The sequence below is a fragment of the Nothobranchius furzeri genome, chromosome 4 (assembly GCF_043380555.1).
Source record: "Nothobranchius furzeri strain GRZ-AD chromosome 4, NfurGRZ-RIMD1, whole genome shotgun sequence".
NCBI lineage: Eukaryota > Metazoa > Chordata > Actinopteri > Cyprinodontiformes > Nothobranchiidae > Nothobranchius > Nothobranchius furzeri.
Window position 1 is genome coordinate 47,553,797 of NC_091744.1, and position 22,102 is coordinate 47,575,898.

Sequence of the window (22,102 nt, forward strand, 5' to 3'; positions counted from 1 at the left end):
CAATGAATGGAATGGGATGGAACGTTACTATAAACTATCAGGAAATTTGCGCATGTTTGCTCGAAGGAGAGAACTGTTGAAGCCTAAAGCGTTCTCCTAGACTTATAAATAGACACCGTTTCCTTAACTAATGAAGATAAGTGATGACGCCGATGAATGACTTTTTGAAAAGAAAATAAGGCTTTACTGCATGTCCGCTGCAGCTGAGAATCCTAAGACAATAAAGATTATATTGACGTCCAATGATGAGTTGGGCTGAAATCCAGGTTACTAATCCTATTATTTATTTATTTATTGATATTATTATTATCTTTTTTTTAGGCTAACTTTCTCAGTTAACTATGTTCTACAGTAGTTTAGTAAATTTTCCACAGTTCTGACATTTCATCAATTCAACTGGTTGTTGCCAAAAAGCCTTGTTCATTACCTGACTGCAGCAAGCACTCTTTTACTGGGTGTAACCATAGGAAACAGTCTCTTTTGAGCCTCTCTTTGTAAGTCCAGGATGACCACCGTCATTGATTGAAGTTCACATGTTAGCACACATGCTCCCCCTTTTGTACTTTGTTTCATCAGCAGCAGGGCAAATAAGTTTCTGCCTCTTTGTCCATCTTGTAGTGCTCCCCGTCTTGATGTTATAAGTCACAGTTTTTGGTGAGGGCTTCCAGGTTCTCTTTGTATAGAAGTCAGAGCCAAACATTCTTTGCAGCTGGTTGTGACAGGCCCACCCAGTAAAGTTCATGCCTCCACAATGCACAGCAAACGTTTTCCTTAAATATGTTGATTGAGTTGAAAGGACAGAACTTTCTCTTTTACAAATCAAAATCAACGAAGGTTTCTAATATTTAGTCAACTTTATTGACTCAAAGGTAAATCTAGACTATTTCCTATGCACAATTTTTCTGACTCGTCAAATCGGTTCTACACAGGTTTTAAACTTTAGGCACAATCTATCCCAAATGCAAGATCCCTCCTTTCATTTTTTATTTATCTATTTTATTTTGGGAAAATAACTACCAGTTTTTTACTCAAAACAGCCTAGTACAGTTTCTAGCCAGGTTACAGGAAATAATACTTAGTTTATCTGTTTTTTCATTATTCAGCGTCCCAAAATCCAGCCATTAACGTTAATGGTTCTTAAAGTTGAGGCAAGACAATTATTGGATTTTGTTTTATAGCAAGATTTAACAAATATTTTATTTCCTTACTGATTATTTGTTAATTTTATGGTTTTCATAAAGATGATCCTGAGAGGTTCAGAGCTGCTTTTCGCAGCACCCTGTGCTATTTTTAGACTGCGGAACTCCTGTGTGTAAAAGTGGGTGGAGTCAGGTCCCCAGGCTGAAACTCCAGTCATTCTCACTAGATCTGTCCGAGAGGAAGGATCTCCTGAATACCCTAACCAGAAGCCTTAAGGTACGTCCAAAACACCGAAAAATATCCTTTCTAAAGTCACAAATTGCTTAAAACTGCATGTTACACAGAAAAACTGTGAGAGCGAGGGAGTCCAGCTGACTCCACGGCCCATAATCAGACAAAATACTTCCTTTATAACCACAACCATACAACTTTTGTATTTTAAAGGATTTTCTTGTCCTCACACTAACGATAAATTCTTTTTCTATTGTTTCCACAGTCTCTCGAACTAAATAACCGTCTAGCAAAAACATGGACCGCACCCTGTTTCTCAAGCAGCTGCTCCCTCTATTAAAAACTGAGTCATTCAGAAGATCCAGCGAAAGCAGCTCATGCAAGAAGACACGCATCCACTCATTCACATGGCACAGACGACATTCTTTGTTTGTCACAGTCTTTTTTTTTAAAGTAAGTCAGTTCGTCACTTATTTATTCTCTCTATATATATATAATATTTTAAGCACAGAATTTATTTAACACTGCACTGGTTATTTTCAGAATTTAATGCTTACTATGCTTTTAAGCAGGCCTTATGTAACATTAGAGCAAATCCAATTGCAATTTTTTTGAGAGCGCTCTGAGGAATAGTTTATATATTTATTTTCTGCAGATCTGTTTTGATTTTACTGTTTAGCAGCTATATGACTATATTTCTAAAATAAAGCTGTCATTTACATCCTTACTTGCGTTTCTTGGTGGTTTTTTCCCTTTTTTCATCTCCAGGTCACTTAACCCCCAGATCAGGGTCACTTACATGCTGCCCCGCACACAAATGATTATCACGCTTGTACACTACATATGTGTATATATGTATACACATATACATATGTTACTTTGAAAACCTTTTATTTATTAACTGGTGGTGTTCTGTTCAAAGACTGATCAGAACAGGGTTGCAGAATTTGAATTTTGCGTAGCTCCAAACATTAATTTTAGCACTGCAGTGTAATTTACATAGACGAGTTGCAACTTTTTAAAGCTCTTATTTATTTTATTTATTTATTTTCTGGTACCGCATCAGGCCTTCACACACACACCCAGCGCTGTACACTCACACGCACACACACGGAGCTCCCAAAACTCTGCTCTGCATTCTGCACTCTCCTAGTGCTGCACTTTCAATCCAGAGCCGTAAGCAGCCTCTTGCTGCGCCTCACACACACAGGCTGAACTCAGCTTACACACACAGGAAGCTTGTCTACAGCTGTGCCTTTTTTCTCTCGATTCTGCAGCCTTCACTTCCCAAATCTTTCTCCAGTTACCTCTACTGTTAACATCTACCCCTTTTTTCTTCATCGCCTCTTCCGCTGACTTTCTCAATAAAACCTTATTTCTCGTGGCTTCAACTGGGCTGCTTGTCATATTTAAACATTGCTCATTTTATGCAAAAACAGCCAAAAGCACGCAGAAATAGCCAAAAGCACTGCTCTCTTCACACAGAAGCAGTCAAAACATTTATCATCTTATGCAAAAACAGTTACCTCAGAACATTTTTCTCATCTCATGCAAAAGGTCCTTGACCTTAAAAATCCAGGGAGCTCTCTTTAGCCTCCCCTTCCCTTAACACAAAACCAGGTCCTTGACCTTAAAATCCAGGGAGCTCTCTTTAGCCTCCCCTTCCCTTAACATAAAACCAGGTCCTTGACCTTAAAATCCAGGGAGCTCTCTTTAGCCTCCCCTTCCCTTAACACAAAACCAGGTCCTTGACCTTAAAATCCAGGGAGCTCTCTTTAGCCTCCCCTTCCCTTAACATAAAACCAGGTCCTTGACCTGTGGACTTTTAGGGTTCCCACACCTATGGATCCAGCCAAGCTTTATATAACCTCGTTATATATTCTATCCGCTCGTCAGCAAATAGTGTGGTCAGCCACGACCTGGAAATGGAACTTTAGGGCTACTCTATTAGCCCTGGGTCACCATCCCTTCATCTGTACTATTTCCTTTTCTCATTTACTCATTAAACCATTAGAAAAATCCTCATTTCATTTCACCATTAAACCATTACAAAAAATCTCTTATTCTTTCTGCACTTGTCTCCACTTTCTTCTCCAACTATTATTTTAGGACCACAGCTACTATGATTCCGGACACAAAAGGCTTTGGATAAATCCAATGAGCAGATTTTAGAAAATAAGGTTCTGCTCACCTTGTTTTCCACCGCGGTGTTCTGTGCCAAGATCGTTCACTGGGTCGGTTGGTCAAATTGTCCTCCAAAAACTCCTTTTTCTTCAAAAAGAAAAAATCCTGTTCGTGACGCCAAATTTGTTGGTCTCTCTTCCGATAGACCAAGCACGGGTACGGAGTAGATGGAGTTAAACACCTTTTAAGTTGACAGAACGAGGAGACAAATGATCAGAAGTCCATTCACTGTTTCGCCGCTCATGAGGGGGAGAGTCTCTGCAGCAAGTCCCGCGACCTGCTCTTGCCAGATGCTTCGGACAGACTCTCGCCGTTCTGCTGAAAACGGCTGATTTTTATTGAAGATTACAGGAATGTTACATACGTAGTTTGCCATACACACACGTAATTCTGCCATCTGCACCTGCAGACGCACGTCAGCTAATAGCCTTGTTAATGAAAGACCAATTCATCCCAAGGACATGCAACCTTGAGATGATCAGGACACATCCTGCAACATCCTTTGCTAACAAAGACAGTTGTTCTTGTATTGAGGAACTGAAGGAAGGAACGCTTTCACTCCCTTATGCAGCTGTTCAGCTTGAGCAGAAAAGGCACAGAGAGGTCTTTGATATTATAACAAGATTCCATGAAAAGGCATATAATAATGTATTTATGATAATATATAAGGGGCAAAAGTGAGAGATACATATTTAATCATATAAAAGAGCTTATAATAATATATGAAAGAGCTTATATGAGAGATATATATTTTCAGTACTGACACGCGATCGTTCATGTTGGTTCATTTCCTTTAATGTTTTCTGTCTTTTATTTGCGCCTGATGTGTATCGCTGCTGTGGAGCGGGGCGCATCAACTTGTCCTCCGACGCACAGATCACTGATGCGGCCGGCGAGCAGGGAGCGCTCAGCTGTTTTCGCGGTCGGTAGATCTGCCTCCTGAGCACGGCCACAGTAACAATCAGGTGTCACCACCTCAAAAACTAATTTAACACGCGATCGTTCATGTCAGTTCATTTCCTTTAATGTTTTCTGTCTTTTATTTGCGCCTGATGCGTTTCGCTGCATGCTGTGGAGCGGGGCGCTGCGGGCATCACCTTGTTCTCCGATGCACTGATCACTGAAACGGCCGCCAAACAGCAAGCGCTCCGCTGTTTTTGCGGTCGGTAGATCTTTTAGAACTGCAGTTCAAAGGTAACTCATAAGGTGAATATATATGAACCCAGGCAGCAGCTTTTCTTTAGGATTGAGAGGAGATGCAGGAAGATAATAAACAGACAGGACAGAAAAATAGTCAAATAAAAACAAGTTAGTTTTTGTACCTGCTGTTGCAACAAACAGACACCATTGAAGGTAATCAGAAGTGAGGAACAGAAAATGAAATAATTATTTTAATGTTTAGAGCAGCAGGAACTCCTAGAGGCTGCAGGCGCATCAGTGAGTTTGCGGCTGCTGCACAGGGGGAGGGGGGAGAGGGTTGAAGCAGAAACTACCGTTGTTAAAAGAAATGTGTTTAACTTTGAAAATGTGGGCGCAATTTTAATTGTCAAAAACTCCAGCGAACCATTAGTTCATTTTGCTCAAATAGAAATAGAGGCCTGCCTCTAATACTGGCCCTCCTTCCAATAAAGGCCTGGAGCTTGATGAGCTTGAGTCAAATACAGGCCCGGGCCTGTATTAGAGGATTTACGGTATGCCTTTAATTAGTGCAGCCTGCTGAGTTTCACATATCAGTTAGGATTTGCTTTCTTTTGTGTTTTCCCTACATCACGTTTTTACATGACACGTAGAACAGGGTGCAGTACATTTCTTCTTTAGATAATTCACAAAAGGCTCCCACATTTTCCCAGAGGCACCCATAGATAGGTTTTGATTGATTTCTTTGTTTTGCATCAAATGCTATCTATCGTGTGGGCTGTCTCACTTTGTCTCCTTCTCCGAGCTCGTATGGACTACATCCCATCGGAGGGGTCGTCTTCACCATCCTTTCCTGTCGCATGGGGCTTCGGTCGTGGTTCGAGCGGTGTCGAGGTCGTCACTGGACTTCGCCTGGACTACGCCTGAGGAACACATCACCTGCCCAGCTCCGTGTGGCATACGAGCTGCTTATCCTTTGAATACCTTTGCATTATTGCTGATGAAAATTAACTGCTATTGAAATAGCTCTGCTTTCAAGATTTCCTAAGTGGATTACTTTACAATGATTGCAACAGTTTTGGCCTTAATCATCTGATCAGGATAGACTCCCTTCTACACGTGACCTGTGGTGACGCTTCATCGTTCCTGCCTTCATCTGGGATGTCTGCCTTCACGAGTACATCACGTTATTGTGGTTGTGACGTCAGGTGGCCTCTGCTTGACCACCATGTCGTCACAAAAAGGGGGGACTGTAACGTGAGGAAATATGGGTTTTCTATCACAAAGGTGGTGCTGGACGCAGCTAGGTCAAAGCTGGGTCATTGAGAACTTTCACCCACAGATTAAGTCCTGAACGCCAGCGAGTCTGGGAGGAAACCATAACATCAGCCACCTGCAGTCTACCAGAAGATGTGTTTACATGAGTTGTACCCAGACTAAGTCAAAACATAAAGTTTAAACTTCTTTTCCTTGATTTTAATGTTAAAGTAACCATTATCAATTTGCTCATTATAAATGTGTTTAATCAAATGAATGGTTCTTATGCTTTGGAGTAATTATAATGGCTTAATGAATCCATAATTAGATAGTGTTGAGAATGTTTGGTACTGACCTTCACACTCAAGCACACAAACATTCACACACACCCACACACACCTTCCCACAGTAAACTCCAGACACATTTGATGACGCACATGTTTTGCTTTGAGAAGAGAAAGGTTTTTGGTAAGTTTCAGTCTTTTGATTCAGTTCGTGTTGGGCAACGAGAGAGGAAGGACTTGTGAACAACCGCTAACGGGGAACAGAGCCCATGGGCTCAATCCCCCCACCCCCCCCCCCCTTCTCTCACGCTGTTTCTGCCACGCCAGGCAGAATAGCTGAATCGCAACTTCTAACGCAGACTCATTACCGAGTCTTTTGATTTCTGAGTGAATTAACTAAAGAAAGCGCGTCGACAAAACGCTTTACCATCAACGTGTACCGAGGACAACTCTAGACCGGTTCGCAGCGCATCTTTGTCTTCTTTGCCAGCCAAGGTGCCCTGGATGAAACATCCTAAGGTGACGTCCCGGCTCCAACAGAGGGTCCGATTTTCGGTGAGGCAAAACACGACAGATAGCGTTTTGATGCATCTTTTCCACTAAACCTAAGTTTATTCAAACCATCACTTTTCACTCAGACACCTGTTTCTTCCTGAAGCAAAATCAGATGCACACACGCATCCATCTCATCTCATATCACCAGCACAAATCACAACATTCTCAATCTTCATAAATTCATCAGAAGGTCTATTTGAGCCAGAACAGCATATCAACTGTTAAAAAGATTGTCCCACAAAGTTACCAATGTTGATTGTATTTCCTGTTTGTCAATTTCAAAATCATTAGTTTAATTTGATGAATTAAAACTTTTAATTGTGAAACTGGTTTCCTCATTGAACTGAAACACAGACACTCAGATATTATCGTCAGTTTATCGATGAAAACAACCTTTGAGTCTTCTGAACAATATAAAATTTGGTTATTGATTTATTAAAATTAATATTCCGAATTAATACGTAGCATGGTTTCTCTTTCATAAAAGAGCATAAAACCACGCTACACTGCCATGTGCATCGCTAAGAAAACTATCCTCTTGAATTGGAAAAATAGAGAAACTCTCTGCATTAACCAGTATAGAAATCTTTTGTTAGATCATATTGCACTTGATATAGCCTCTGCTTCCACTTCAGATGAATCTCTCTGGGCTCCTTTGATCGGTTCCATCACATAGCGAGGGTGGGGGGCCATTGATGTTGTCCTGCGGGATGGTGTGGGTGGGGGGGTGTGGGGTCTGAGTTTGGAGTATCCGGATGTTCCCTGGAGGTGGGTTCACTGGGGGTGTCTGGGACTGGGGGGCTGTTGCCCCCCTCTGGAGGTGCTTGGGTTGCCGCGGGGGGTGGACTGCTGGCGGTTGTGAGTGGGGCCCCTTGGGGATCTTGGCGGCGGCCATGGGTCACTGCCTGGCGGCTGCAATACCCCTGGGCGGGTCTGGGTGGGGGCCTGGGGGCTCGGGGTTTGGGGGTGGCCGGCCCCATGTGGGGATCTGGGCGGGGCCTTGGGGGTCGGGCCCTGATATGTATGCTGCCGGGAAGAAGGCAGGAACACGCAGCAGTGCCTGGCCCGGGTTCGGGGGCATCAGGTAGACCTTGGCTCCTCTGCCGTTCCATCACAGGGGAGGGGGAGGTCCAGGACGGGGAGGACCAAACCTTACCTGGATGTCCCATGTCTTATATATTCTGGAAGTTGTGCAAATGCAAGGGTGGGCATAGATATTCTGCTGGGATGGGGCTGGGTTGGTGCCCTCGGACTCCGTGAGGCTCTGTAATGCTGCTGCTTTGGGCCCTGGCAGGATGGGCTGGGGTCTCCATGCACTGGGTGGCAGTTTGACAACAGAGGTGCCTATTGGGGCCAGTAGGGGAGCTGGCTCCCTGGAGGGCTAAGCCCAACCAGCCATTCCTCCCCATCCCCGCATATTTCTCTCCTCCTGCTCTCTCACATCATCACACAAACATACACATAGGACCTTGGGGGGTGGGCAAGTCAGGGAGTGCGGGTATGGACCCCATTTCCGCATTCCTGTGGCAACCTGCCCCCCAATTTTATTTGCACCTTATACACTTCCACTGACGACATTCCACACAAACACACACTTAGGGCCTTGGGAGTGAGCACATTCAACAGCATTTGGCAGGGGGATTTTTCAGCCTCCTCCCGAGTGCCGGTGCCCACTTCCAATTTTAAACCACACTTAGACACTGATGGCTGAGGGTGTAAGTGGGGTGGTGCGGTGGCATCAGCTGGCATATGCCGGATGATGCCCGCAGTGCCCACTCACCACAGCCATGGAATACACCTCATGATCACACAACACTATATTGGAGCAGGTGGAGGGAGACTAGGGGTCTTAGCCACCTCTGTTGTTGCTAGGCTTCCTGGGGCTGGAGGCTAGGAGGGAGATCTGGCCGTCTGGTTGGGGTCTGGGGTGGTGGGTTGCTGTGCTCAGCGTTGGGCGGGGGAGCCTGCTCATCAGCACCCCAGCAGAAAGGGTCAAACTCTGGTTACCGGTGATGGTTGTACCCCATGTGCAGCAGTACCGGGACCAGAGTTAATAGGGTGTGTATGGGGAGCATGAGTGAGTGTCCGGCGTGCATTTTTGTAAGTCTTGGGTTGTATGTGCATGTGTGAGCATGAGGGAGGGAGTGTGTGACTGTGTTTGTGTATGACTGTATATGTCAGGTGGGGCCTTTGGGTCCTCCCCTCTCCTGGAACTTCTCTTGACGATATAGATCTTTGTCCCCCCTCCCCCTGCCACACCTGGTGTGGGGGCTTGTGCCATGGTCTGCCTGAGTGTTCGATATTTTGTCTTTTGGGTGCACTAGTCTGTTTCTAACTGTTGTATATGGTTTTGTTGGTGTGTTTATGTTGTTTTTTCATTGTTGCTCTTATTTTTTCTGTTATGCCTCTGATGTATGGAAGGGTTATCACTGGTCTTGGTTCTTGTCTTTCTGGGTTTCTGGTTCTTTGCTTAGGTTGTTCTTTTCTTTCTGTTGTTGTTTGTTGTTTTCCTTTGTTTATTGCCCATGTCGGGTATCCTCAGGTCTTTAAAGCGTGTTGTACGTGCTTGTCTTCTTGTTTACGGTCTCTTTCTTCTGTTATTATGTTTGTTCGGTGATATAGTGTTCTGATTACTGACATTTTGTTTGACTTAAATGTGACACTTTTGACTTAAATGTGGAGTCAATTACAAAATCCCATGCAAACTCTGCCATAAAACATACATAGGAGAAACCGGACACCAACTCAACACACGAACAATAGAACATAGAAAGGAGTGCGAGAAAGAGGCAAGTCGAAAATACACAAGAGCAGCAAAAGAAGAAGCAGAAAGTACAATAAAGAAGTCAGCCGTAACAGATCACTGCATAAGAGAAAACCATGTAATGGACTGGGACAACACAAGGATCATAAACACCGAACAACAAAAATACAAAAGATGGATTAAAGAAGCAATCGAGATAAGGAGACGTGGATGTGGGACCATGAACAGGGACGATGGAGTTTACAAGTTGGATCGCGCATGGGACTGCATCATCGGAGAGGGGAGAGTGGGCAGCAGAGGGCGAACACGTCCTCTGCTGCCCGCGGATAAACGAAGAAGGAATTGGCGTGCCACTATCAGCGTCAGCCTGAGGAAGTCTGCAGCAGCAGACGAAACGTACTGAAAAAACAGGTAACAGAACCGTTTCTGTGTTTTAAAAAAGAACGACAGCATGGTGTATTCATTATTTTAGCATTTTGGTGCATTTTCTTTAAAAATTCTGCCTAAATACCACAGTATAGCACCACCTTCAGCTTAAAACAGAGTTTGAGTCATTTTGAATACACTTTAGCCAATGGCTAAAGAGAAAGATACTACGTAAACCAGTAGAGTACTACGTAGCAGCTCTGTGTCAAAGTTAGAAAGCATAGAGAGTCTCGGCCACGCCTTGTGGCGAGTTGGGAGTGGGATTTGCTAGCGAGTGTAGGACGGTTAGTGGTAATTCAGCATTAGCATATAGCATATCCTAATCTTTAGCATAGCTTTTAGTGTTATACATACTTATTTAGTGTTAGCTTGGCTGTTGGATATTGTAGTTTAGTTAGTGTTTAGCTGATAGTGTTATTAGGAAAGTAGTTCAGGTTTAGTGTTCCATATCGTGTTAGTATGGTAAGAAGGTGTAGTGTAGTGGGTTCGGTGGCTCTGTGGGGTTGCACTCCTTTCCACTGGACTTAGAAATTAGGCGCCAGTGATTGCGCGCAATCGGTGTCTGGAAAACAGTCAGCTCCCGCCTGATGCTGTAGTTTGCAACCAGCATTTTACCCGCGATTCCTTCGCCAACATGATGGAGTTTGAACTGGGTTATTCTGCACATCTCCATTTGAAGAGGGAGGCCGTGCCCACCGTGGCTCTTCAGCGATTTAGATGCAGCCCACCGACTCTGCTCCCCCACCATGGCGGGCTCCAGTCTGAGGTGAGTAAGCTAAATAAAAGTTTTAACATCTTCTAAAGACAATTCCCTACCTAAATGCAAAGTTTGAGAGACGTGGTTCACTTAATTTAGCTAATATCAGTCTGCACTGCCTTTGGGCTAAATTGTCAAGTTCACAAAATGTGGAAGGGGATGTAAGGTTAGAATCAGCGGCGAATCGGAACATATCTTGAAGCCCTGGCCGACGAAACGTTCCACATGACTGTCAGGCTCGGAGAAAATTCGGGTTGTTTTTGTGTCAGTCAATAATTCTGCAACAGTGGCTCTAACTAACACAGCACTAGTTGACAGACATCATTACAGCGTGAAATCCAGCACAGCGTGACCTGGTTCTGTAAGGAATTCTGTTCAGGAGGTCACATTTCAGGCTCTCCACATCATATGTGACTGACGTTTACGTTATAATAACGATCACACACTAGGAATGTTATAAAGCGCCTATATAGGACAGTTTCTTATGTATATTATCTGACTTTATAAACTCCAACAACAATAAGCTTCTATTTTTTTTTCAGGCTAAATCTACCCAAGACATTGGCTGTCAGACTGATTTAGTAGTCTGCAAGAATGCACTTGTCCAGGCTGACGTGAAGCCTTACCCGTAGCAAAGGTGAATTATTTTTAATAATCGTCTATGAAAATATTTTATTATCACCTTCTAGTTTTAATTTGTTTTACAGATTATTGTTACACATGATTTTATGCTCTTTTAAACATTTATAAATGTGCTGTTTCTTTGTTTTTTACATAGCCACCCAGTTTAGAGCTCCCAGCCTCAGTGTGTCTGGTGACACAGGGACCATGACGGAAATTCATCTTCCAGAAAGTCCCAGAGCAGCGTCCACACCCCTGAAAAGACCAAGGTGTGAGGTGTCTGCTGTTGATTCCAGCTTCCACCTCAATGACAGTGAAAGCTCAGTGAACTGTTCAAGGTAAAAAAATTAAAACATTTCAGAAATTTTAAGATATTAACATTTAAATAAGTATGTGATTACATCATGACATCATGTAGGAGGCTGATTCTGCCCGTGACACTTGGTGGTGACGTGTGAGCTGATTCACCTGGTAAATATCTTTTACATTAAATATTTTGTTTTTGCTATCAAAAGTAAATTAATAACCTGCATTACTGCAGGACACTCAGCAAAATATGGACTTTACACCATGAGGCAGGCACACGTTAATACTCTATAAGAGCACATAAGGTGAGCAACACCACATATAGTACACTGTCCTGGATTTGTTTTCTTTCTGCATCTCGTCATTAGCCTGGCTGATCACCTGATAACTCCTGTCATCTGGTTATGACAGCATGAGGATGTCCTCACACACCTGTAACCTATCAGCTCATCTGGCAGAATAGAGAGAGAAGAGACAACACCACATCTCCTGTTCCTGGAAAGCCTTCAGCCATCCTTCGATGACTGAGAACCTCCATCAGCTCTGTCTCCTGTCTGCCTACAATTATTATAATAAATATTGTGTTTGACAAGTTTTTTGTGCTGCCAAATGTCTCATTGTGATTCCAGTTTTGATATTTTAATGGATATTTATAAATTACATTAATTGAATTATCACATTGTTGCATGTTTAACTAGCTCTATTGTGATGAATTAAACTAGCACCTCACTGTTAAAAGCTCGTTTTAATTTCAAGCATGTTTAAGTATTTATGGACAAGAACAAAAACAGGAAATATATAAATTGAGATTTATTTAATTAATATAACAAATAAGGGGGAAAGAGTCATTGAAAGGCACATTCTTCTGGAAGCTCCTGATCCTGACGACACCAGCAGACGAGACCAGCTGCAGACACCAGAGGATCACCTACGACCAAGAGAGCAGCTGGTATCAGTAAATAAATAATGAAATCAGGGCAGTTTTAGTGGGCTGAACACATTACAGAATCATTTTCTCATGGGGTATTTTCATAACTTTCTATGCAGCAGACTGTAACTTGAGCCCAGGGCTACCGGAGAGCTGCTATCCAGCAAGTTTCAGTGGTTTTCATGCTTTAACAGGTTAGATTAGCTGTTAAGCAGCTCAGCTATTTGTTGCTGATTAAAACCAGGTGTGGACCAGCTCGACTGGAGATGTTTGGTGATGTTTCAGACTCTGTGTTTCCACTATCTGAGCCCTGCATACCGTCTCGTCTTTCTCCCTCATCTTGGTGGTGATCCTCTCCTTCTCCATCACTTCACCGCTGTGCCCTTCTATCATTTCCTCCTGTCCCTGATCTTGCTCTTTGTCACATTTGTGTTGCTTCTCTCTCTCTTTCCAGCTCATCTCCTCCACAACAGAGCTGGTTAGTCTACATTTGTCTCACCTTACTCTTTGGTGAGAAAAAGCTAGAGAAACTACCTTTCCTCTTCATTTCTGAAAGATTGAAAGTCATTTACAATGTTTTCTGGACAAATATTTAATTGATATCTGCTTTTCTGCCATATACAGGCCTAAGAATCTGGCTTAAGCCAGGTGTACTGTGCGACTTTTTCACTCGTAACATTCAGCTCCATTTCAAACTGTACAACTTTCTAGCAAATCAAAGCTTGAGCGCCATGTTCGCACACTGCACCGTGTACGCCTGGCGTCACTAACCTACACACAACGCGCTTTGGCGTTTTATCGTCTTAAAATCAACAGCAGCTATTATCACCAAGTCAAATAGCGTAGTTATTTATTTCTTACCTCCTTGGTTGCCTTCTCGTCTGCGTCGGCCCGATCTCCTCTCCTCTCGCTTCCCGCGGCTACCTGCTGCTGCTCAGAACTCGAGCGCTGATGGCGAGTGTGCTGCGTTCAATGTAATCAGACCTGTGACTTTTGCTGCATTTTAATCCATTGCATGGGCGACTTTGTGCTGTGTTCAATGTTTTTGGACATGCAACATTAAAAGGAGACATAACATGCTTTTAAGTTATTCCTTTTTACATCTAAATCCTTCAGTTGGGGTCTAAATACAGTGGAACTGCAGTTCTTTGGTCTGATTTCCTCATTATTGTTGCTCTACAGACCCTCATCTACCCCTGTTCTGAGGAGAGTCTTGAGAACGAGCCGTTTTTGGGTACTGTCTCTTTAAACTGGAGGAGGAGCTGTAAACTCCGCCCCCCTCCATAGTGCAGACCTGTACTCTCCTCCCCCAGTCGGACTTTGTAGTTCTATAGAGAAATCATTATTTAGCATAGCAGATTTAGCATAGCATATTAGCATTTTTAAAACATGTGGGGAGGGTAGTTCATCAAGCTGTTTCAAGGCTGCTAACTCTCTCATGCATTTGTCTGTAGTCACTCACACACACCCGTCACGGCCGACGGAGGGACAAGCAAGCAGGCACGTGCGCGCGCGCGCACACACACACACACACACAAGGAATGCTGCTTGCTTATTTATTTCTATAAAAATGTTTTAAAAAATGATACAGCTCATTAAAACACCATTAAAAGAATACATTTTTTTAAGATCTCTATCTATATATATACATACATATAATTATAAATAATTTTATAAGTAGTCTTATTTAATATTGGGTGTCTTAATGGCTGAAAATGGATAAAAAGCAGTTACATTTTAATTTAAAGATTTGAGATTCGAGTCAAAAATAAAGAACATTCCTCCAAATGTTCTTTAATGTGATCGTTATAATTCTAATGCTTACAACTTTGTTTTTATTGTCTGCAATGCGTAGCCTATATCTTTATTAAATGTGTTTAGCTGTAAAGTGGTAATTCTCTCTAATGTGTACAGAGAGGTGGACATCAGTGCTGCAGTGAAATTCCCAAGATCAGTCTGCTTTGCTAACAAATATAGTTAAATCTTACCTGCATTCTAAATAAATACCGTTAAGTGAAAACATCAGTAGGCATTGAGTTATTGATAAAATCCCTAACAGCCAGAATGGAAGAAGAGCATGCTGGGTCATCCTGGACCTAAGCCTGTTCTGTGTATTTACCTACAGGATGCAATAAATGTCTACAAGGCTGAGTTTGGACCATTACATCTAAAAGAAAACATACAATCAGTGATTTTTTTAAAATTGTTTACATTAATATACAAATTTTCTAAGTATTAACCTCACAGCAAATAAGTAGAACAATATAATAAACAGGCTTTAGTAGTTAAACAGGCTTTAGTAGTTAAACAGGCTTGTGCACACAGGTAATTTGTGTCTCGGTGCTGGTGGTGTCTAGGTCTCAGAGTTCCTGTCCTCCTGCCGTCTTCTGTTGTCCTCAGGATACGGATTGATGTTTCCTGATGATGAGGGAGGGGCAGTATGTGGGCTTCAAACTGGTCCTGGATAACAGTGGGAGACCTCCGTTGTCTGAATACTGAGACCAGAGAGTTGGTGAGATGCAGATCTTCTCTACCTCATCTAGAAACGGAGTTGGTTCAGGGAAAACTTTTCCAAAGACCAGTTCCATGATGTCATCGTCATATTCTGCAATGATAGACAATAACTTTAATGACATATTTTGTTTACAAGCAGCTTTAGGAAAGTCGTTTCTTTAGCTTTCATGTTTATAGTCACGTTTGTGTTTGTTCACAAGTTCACTTTGCTGCAGTGACTTCATATTCTTACAAATGTAATAAAATAGTGACACTAAAATTATACAAATGATTCCTTATGAAAGGAAGCTCATTAGAGAGCAGTGCAGACAGACTTACTACTCTATTAAATCCACTGTGTTGACGCACTTTAATGACTTTGTCACGCTGCATTTTAGCTGATATGGGACTTTATTTACTGGATGCTAAGATTACATCACACTCACGTAGAATAACACACAGGCTCTCTGCTGTTACAATCAGTGGGAGGTTATCATCTGGTGTAAAAGAAGGCGTTGATCAGAAATCACGTTTTATTCCACGAAAATCAGCCAAATCCGCATTAATCTGGGTGCTAACTTTACTAGCATACTGTGCTAGCGATAGCAAGCCGGATGCTAACGCTTTAGTGCTGCTAATGCCCGTAAATCTAAAGTAAAGTTTGTCGACATTTTAGAGTGATATGAAGCTTACCGCTCTGCTGCTGTGTCCCGGTGCTGCCACATTCAGATAAAAATGACTCCTTTTTGATAGATGAAGCCCTCAGTACTTACTAGCCTGAAGACACGAAAGAACGAACCGCGCGCGCGCGCACACACACACACACACAAGCACAAACACAAACACACTACTTTTTCTTCTGTTTTTTTTAGCAGTAGTGTCATCAGCTCCTGGGTTTAAATACTGCCACACCACCCTTCCTTAAAACGAGGAACAGTTTTGAGCTGTGTGTGGCTAAAATAACCAGGCATTCTGCATTTTTCCAATAGGACTACAAAACATCTTAGCGAGAAGAAAAAATGGCGGATTGGCTCTGTGTTTAGCCGAGGGCCATTACCATATTTGGTAGTTATCCTCACTAAATTAATTACTGATGTAATAGATTATGTAAAAACTGAACGGGTGGACAAATATGCCCAAAACTTAATTATTAAATATCTAAATAGCAACTCCAGTGAATAATATAAGCCTTTTTGCTCACTTAGACACTTAAAATGTGAAACACACTGTGTTAATGGATAAAAAAGTGGGTTTTTCATGTTATGTCTCCTTTAACGTTTGTAATGCCACAATTATTGAATTTACAGCTGCCAGCTGGGGTGGCAGCAGGGGTAGCAAGGCTTTCTTTTAGGGTGGCAACTGCCACCCTTTGCCACCCTTGTAGATCCACCCCTGGACCTAAATGATATATTTTGGGTTTGTTTAACGCATAAACTGGCTCTGTTCAATTAAACTCAACCTTTAAATAGAGTGGATTTTAAATTTAAAGCACACTTAATGCTGATATTTGAAATTTTATTTAGCACAGTAAGTGTTCAACAGTAATCATTTAATTTGAACAACAACCAGAAGCTGTTTTGAGTTATTCTTGGCCAGAGGATTCATCCAGCGTTGCACCCGTTGCCCTATTCAACCAGAGGTCGCAGGTCCAGGGTCAGAACATGCACTCATCAATGCAAAAAGGGTTCAACAGTAAACATTTTAACAATAACAGGTAATTAATTAACATTCAACAACTTTTAGAAAGTGTAAAATACACGTACAACTGTTTTAAAATGTCTTGCATTGTGGTGGTTAAACTTTACCTAGAACTTTACTTTGGATTTAACCAAACAAGAAACTCAAACCAGACAACAGGAGGTTGACGTGGCTGTTTCCACTAAAAACACCAGAGCTGGAAACAAACTGCAGTCGTTTTTGGTTATTCTTGGCCACAGGAATCGTGCTCCCGGTTTTCTCCTGTGTTGTTCCCGTTGCCCTCCTCAACCAGAGGATAAGGACGCAGATCCAGGGTCAGAACGTGACTGAACATGCACTCACTAATCTGTGCAAAAGAAACATCATGACTGTACTGAGATGCAGTGAAAATAATAACATCTTCTAAAACATGTGCTACGAATTACTTACAGTTGAATAAACTCCAACCAGAGCGTCAGCTTTGGAGAAAAACTCCTCCTTCAGAGAGATGACGATGATCTGGGTGTTCTGCCTGGACTCCTCTCTAAGGAAGCTGGTCACCTGGTGAAATCAAAACACAGAAACGTCTCTGGTACACAGGTAAAGCATAACGCTCTATAACACATTCATGGTTGACCTGATTACTAATGTATTATATGCATCCCCATGTGAGTGAGAGCTGTGCTATACTTTGTTCTGTTGTTCTGGTTAACACATTTTAAGCTCTTTACCTTCTGGAGCAGACATGAAGCCTAAAATAAAGACCAATGAATTCAAAATAAAAGCCTAAAGTCTGATTTAACACTTCTGTCAACTCAGAAGCATTGATGGAAGGGTTTTCCTTCCACTCACCTGGGGAGCATTGCAAAGCGTTTTCCCCATCAGGACAACAGAGGGCGTAGCGCTTTTCTGGGGTATCCTGCCACCATTACAGTCATGTATCTGATCCACGAGTGTTTTTACTGTTATGTTTACATAGTTTTAATGTATTTCAGAGGCTTTTTAACACGGACAAATTTGTCCCTCGTTCTCCTTTACCTCTTCATGTGATTGCCACCTCTAAACCCAAGTTTTCTGTCATTTCTGTCCATGAAGAACACTAGCTACGTATCTTTGTACTCCTTCAGTCATGGGGTAAATAAGCCTTCCTATTTTCTGACTTTCTGTGAGATATTCTTTAATCTGTTCCTTGTCTGCTGTTAAAAGTCTTATTTTTAAGGGGGCAATAGCAGTGCTGCCAATCACAAACTTGTGGTCTCCATCAGTGTTAATTTTGTTGACAAAATATTTTTGTCTTTTTTTTCGTCACGAAAATATATTTACAGACGAAAATGAAACAAAATTTCAAAATAAAAGCTTGGAAAAAGACGAAGACGATAATTAAATTGATTGAAACTTTTAGTCAACGAATGAAAGACGAGACGAAAATCCACGATGAAGCTCTTCCACATGGCGCTCTATGGTGCGGTGCGACTATTGTGTTGTTGTGAGACGCGAACGTAGTAGAAGACATGGGGCGTGCCGTGCCGTGAACGTGCGGGACGTGAGAGAAGACAGACCCCGAATAGTATAAAGGGGCAGGTATGCGCGGCGGTACGCTAAACATAGCTCACTGAATATATCGACGGCATAAGAAGGAGTAGAGGAAAATGTTAACTGCTGGGCGAAAAAGAAGAGAAGATGTGTGGTCATTTTTCTTATGATAACATTGCTACCAAAACTACATGCCGAGAGTGTGGACTGTCGTTCCGAGGAAAGAACACAACGAATCTGAAGAGGCTTCTACAGAATGGCCACTTCGCCATTTTCTCCAAGGTAAATCCACTTAAATGTACACGTGACGACCCGAAAAGTATTATACAGGCAAATAAAACTGTATCAACTCTGTCATGTTGGGATAAAAATTCGGAAGTACCGTATTTTCACGACTATAACGTGTGTTATTAGGGAAATAGCGGGCGAGCAGTGTTGATGCATGATTGCGCATGCGCCATGAGCGGTTCTGGTACTTTATGGGTCGCAGCCGCTCGCTGCACGTGCGCTCTAAACCAGGACTAGACCAGTAAAGTGAAGCATGCTTTTGGTTGTTTATAATTTTCACAATGTCTGGTTTGCACTGATATGATCCAAGTCCCGAGCCCACACAGATGTTTTACCGATTCGTGATATATATATATATATATATATATATATATATATATATATATATATATATATATGTATATATAATATAATGTATGAAATCTCAAAAAGCAATAGGTAAATCATTGTTAGAAAGTCAATGTTTTAATTGTGTATTTTTATTTTTTTTGCAGTTGCAGAAAACCATTGCTGATGGTGGCCAACCAGCTACCAAAAAGGCAAAAATGTCCAACCAGAACATTGAGGACGCATTTACAAGTACTACAAAGTACAAGAGTGATGCCAAAGAACAACAAATTAAAGAAGAGGCTATCGCTACATGGATTGGATGTACAGGATTGCCGGTCACAACAGTAGAAGATGAGGATTTTATTCTGATGATGGAAAGTTTGGATAAGAAGTTTACTGTGCCAAAGAAAACCAAAATAAGTAATCTAATTGAAAAACACTATGAAAACAAAAAAGCTACATTTAAGAAAAGACTGTCTAGTGCCAGAAAAGTATGTACAGTATTGGGACTGATCTGTGGACTAAAAAGGGACTGAGAGCATCATTCCTTGGCATAAGTTGCTGCTTTTTCTGTGTTGAATAACAAAAACCAGAACACTTACTGTCCATTAAGGCTTGTGTGGAAAAGTGCATGCAAGAATGGGGGATCCTAAAAGAGAAAGTTCTCACTGTAATAACAGACAATGGTAGCAATGTGGTGGCAGCATTCAAACATAGTGCTCCAGAAAATGAAGATTCCAGCTCCGATGATCCAGATGCATCCATCCTAAGTGAAAGTGATTCCAAGGAGACAGAAAACCTGCAGTGTCAAGACCTAGGCATGGACAGGATGCCATATGTCGTCCATATGCTGCAGCTTGTTGTCCACACGATAAACAAGGAGGAAAGCATCAACAGAGTCTTGAACAAAGTCCGATCAATCGTGAAACTTTTTCGTAAGTCATCAGTCGCAACACAGAAGATTTTGGATGAGTAAGGCCTAACTGTTGTGAATGACTGCCCCACACGCTGGTCAAGTACTTATGAAATGGTTGCACGTCTCCTCTAAGTTACAGAATCTGTTTGTGAAGTAGCAAACGAGATGGGATGGGACTGCTTGCTCTCAAGTGAGTGGCAGAAGCTGAAGTCAATGCAAGAACTTTTGCAGCCTTTTGCTGAACACACACAAACTCTTCAGAGTGACACAATGTCTATGTCATTAATACTCCCTGCTCTCTTTGATTTACTCAGCCATATGGCAGATGTGGAACAAAACACAAGTCGAGATGTTGCTGCTCTAGCATGTAAAATGGAAGGGAATGTGAACCAGCGTTTTGCCTGAGTACTTGATCCCTCAGATGACAAGTTTTCCCCACTTGTAGCAGCTGCTTGCTTTCTCAATCCTACTGTGTGTCAGACCCTCCTCAATGTGGCTGATAACATTCAGGAGCTGCTCAAGCAGGCAGAAGGGTATGTTGTTCGGTGCTCTCAGACACAGGAGAACCACTCTGATCTGGAGGAACTGAATGGACCTGAACCGGCACCACCCGCCGCCGCCTCCTCTTCATCATCTGCCTCCTCCTCCTCCTCCAGACAACCAGTCTTTAGGTTTCTCTCCAAATTTGGAACAAAGCCTAAACCAAAGTCTTCCAAGTGTAGTGTTAGACAGCAGATAAGCCAGTATAAGGAAGAGCTCTCACAGTCCATCACTTGTGAAACGGGAATGGAGTTTTGGCTTGGAAAATGTGACACATTTTATCACAGCCTGAAACCATTAGCATTAGATATATTGGCAATGCCAGCTTCTCAATCTTTTGCAGAAAGAGTGTTCAGTATCACAGGTGACCTCACTAGAGGAAAACGCAACCGAGCAAAGGTCACACTAGCACGAAGTGCTTTTCTCAAAATGAATCGCAGCAAATAAATATTCACACTGTTTGGTTGAGCCTGTGTTGTAACAAGTGAATATCTACAGACTCAGGGTTAACATGTTTAAATTTGCTGTTCTTGAAAATTATTGTTGTGCAATTGCTAAAAAGAGCACCTTTGTAATTTCCAGTGTGCTTTTTGTGTTTTATTAAACACGTAAGTGTTAAACATGTGAAGTGGTTTTTTTATTCAAATATTCTATGTTCTTAGCTGTGTGTGCTATATCTGATCAGTGGTGGTTAAGAGTTTGTACCCTGTGTATTAAATTACACTAGTTTTTCCGTGCTCTATACAAAAGTAGGAAATTACTTCATTAGAAAAAATATATGCATTTTGTTGACTAAAATTACTTATTTTTATCGACTAAAATTACTTGTTATTTTCATCAACTAAAATGGGACTAAAACTAAAATAAATCTAATGACTAAAATTGGACTAAGACTAAAATTAATTTTTAGCCAAAAGACTAAGACTAAAATAAAATTAAAATGTCCTGTCAAAATTAACACTGGTCTCCATCCCTTTTGACGGATAATTTGGGCATGTCTTCCATCACCCTCTGCGAGCCCATTGGAGAGCTCTTGCAAAACGCATAAAGACGGTGAAGTATAAATTAGATTTAGGAAAAGTACTGAATTATAAAATAATGGACACACAATTAGCTACTTATAAACTAATAAGTTAACTTATTTTCTTGCAGATGTTTTTTCCCTTGTTCAAACAGTAAAGTGTATTATGGAATGGAAGCCCATTAATGCCACACTGAATAAAATTCTTGCATCTCATAATTATGACATAGAAAAATGCGTATTTTCCATGGTGACAGGGGATGGCACACACCTAAATCACTGCAAGCAAGCAGCTTTTTGTGTTCGAGTAAGACCTTAGCAGTGGATGGCCACCCTGCAAAGTCAATCTTTTACGTTTTGCCTCTCCAAGATAAAAATCACGAGCCGTTTCACAAGAAGGTAAATTCAAAAATAAAAAAAGATGAAAAGTTATCATAAAATTGGGAAAAAGTAATCAGTGGATCCCGAGAAAGGCAGAATTGGTAGAAAGAGCTGAATGAGGAGAAGGTTGTGATGAAGAATCAACCAAAGCCAGCTCGAACAGGTGAGTTTTCAGCTGCTTTTAAAGGAGACCACCGAGTCCACTGATCTCAGGCTCAGGGAGACTAAATATATACTGTAGCCCAGAAGCAGAGGGGAGATGAGAATTCACTAGATTATCTGTATCACACCTATATGCACATAGAAGCTCCACCTGTTTGAGAGAACACTACA

The 22,102-nt window shown here is 41.8% G+C and overlaps 1 protein-coding gene across 4 annotated transcripts in view; it reads right to left on the reverse strand.

Annotated features, from left to right (window-relative positions):
• Window positions 1–14,368: 14,368 nt before the first annotated feature.
• The window catches only part of smc1b (structural maintenance of chromosomes 1B), a 218,780-nt gene continuing 211,046 nt past the window's right edge, over window positions 14,369–22,102 (reverse strand). For 2 of the 4 annotated variants that reach the window (XM_054732714.2, XM_054732713.2), the window contains exons 24-25: window positions 17,211–17,321; window positions 14,369–17,127 (exon numbers count right to left, since the gene is read on the reverse strand). In XM_054732714.2, the coding sequence (XP_054588689.1) occupies window positions 17,005–17,127; window positions 17,211–17,321 (234 nt within the window). In that variant the 3' untranslated portion in view covers window positions 14,369–17,004. Of the gene's footprint in view, window positions 17,128–17,210; window positions 17,322–22,102 lie in introns of those variants that run through there. The other 2 variants (XM_070550220.1, XM_054732715.2) reach the window with 2 other exon arrangements.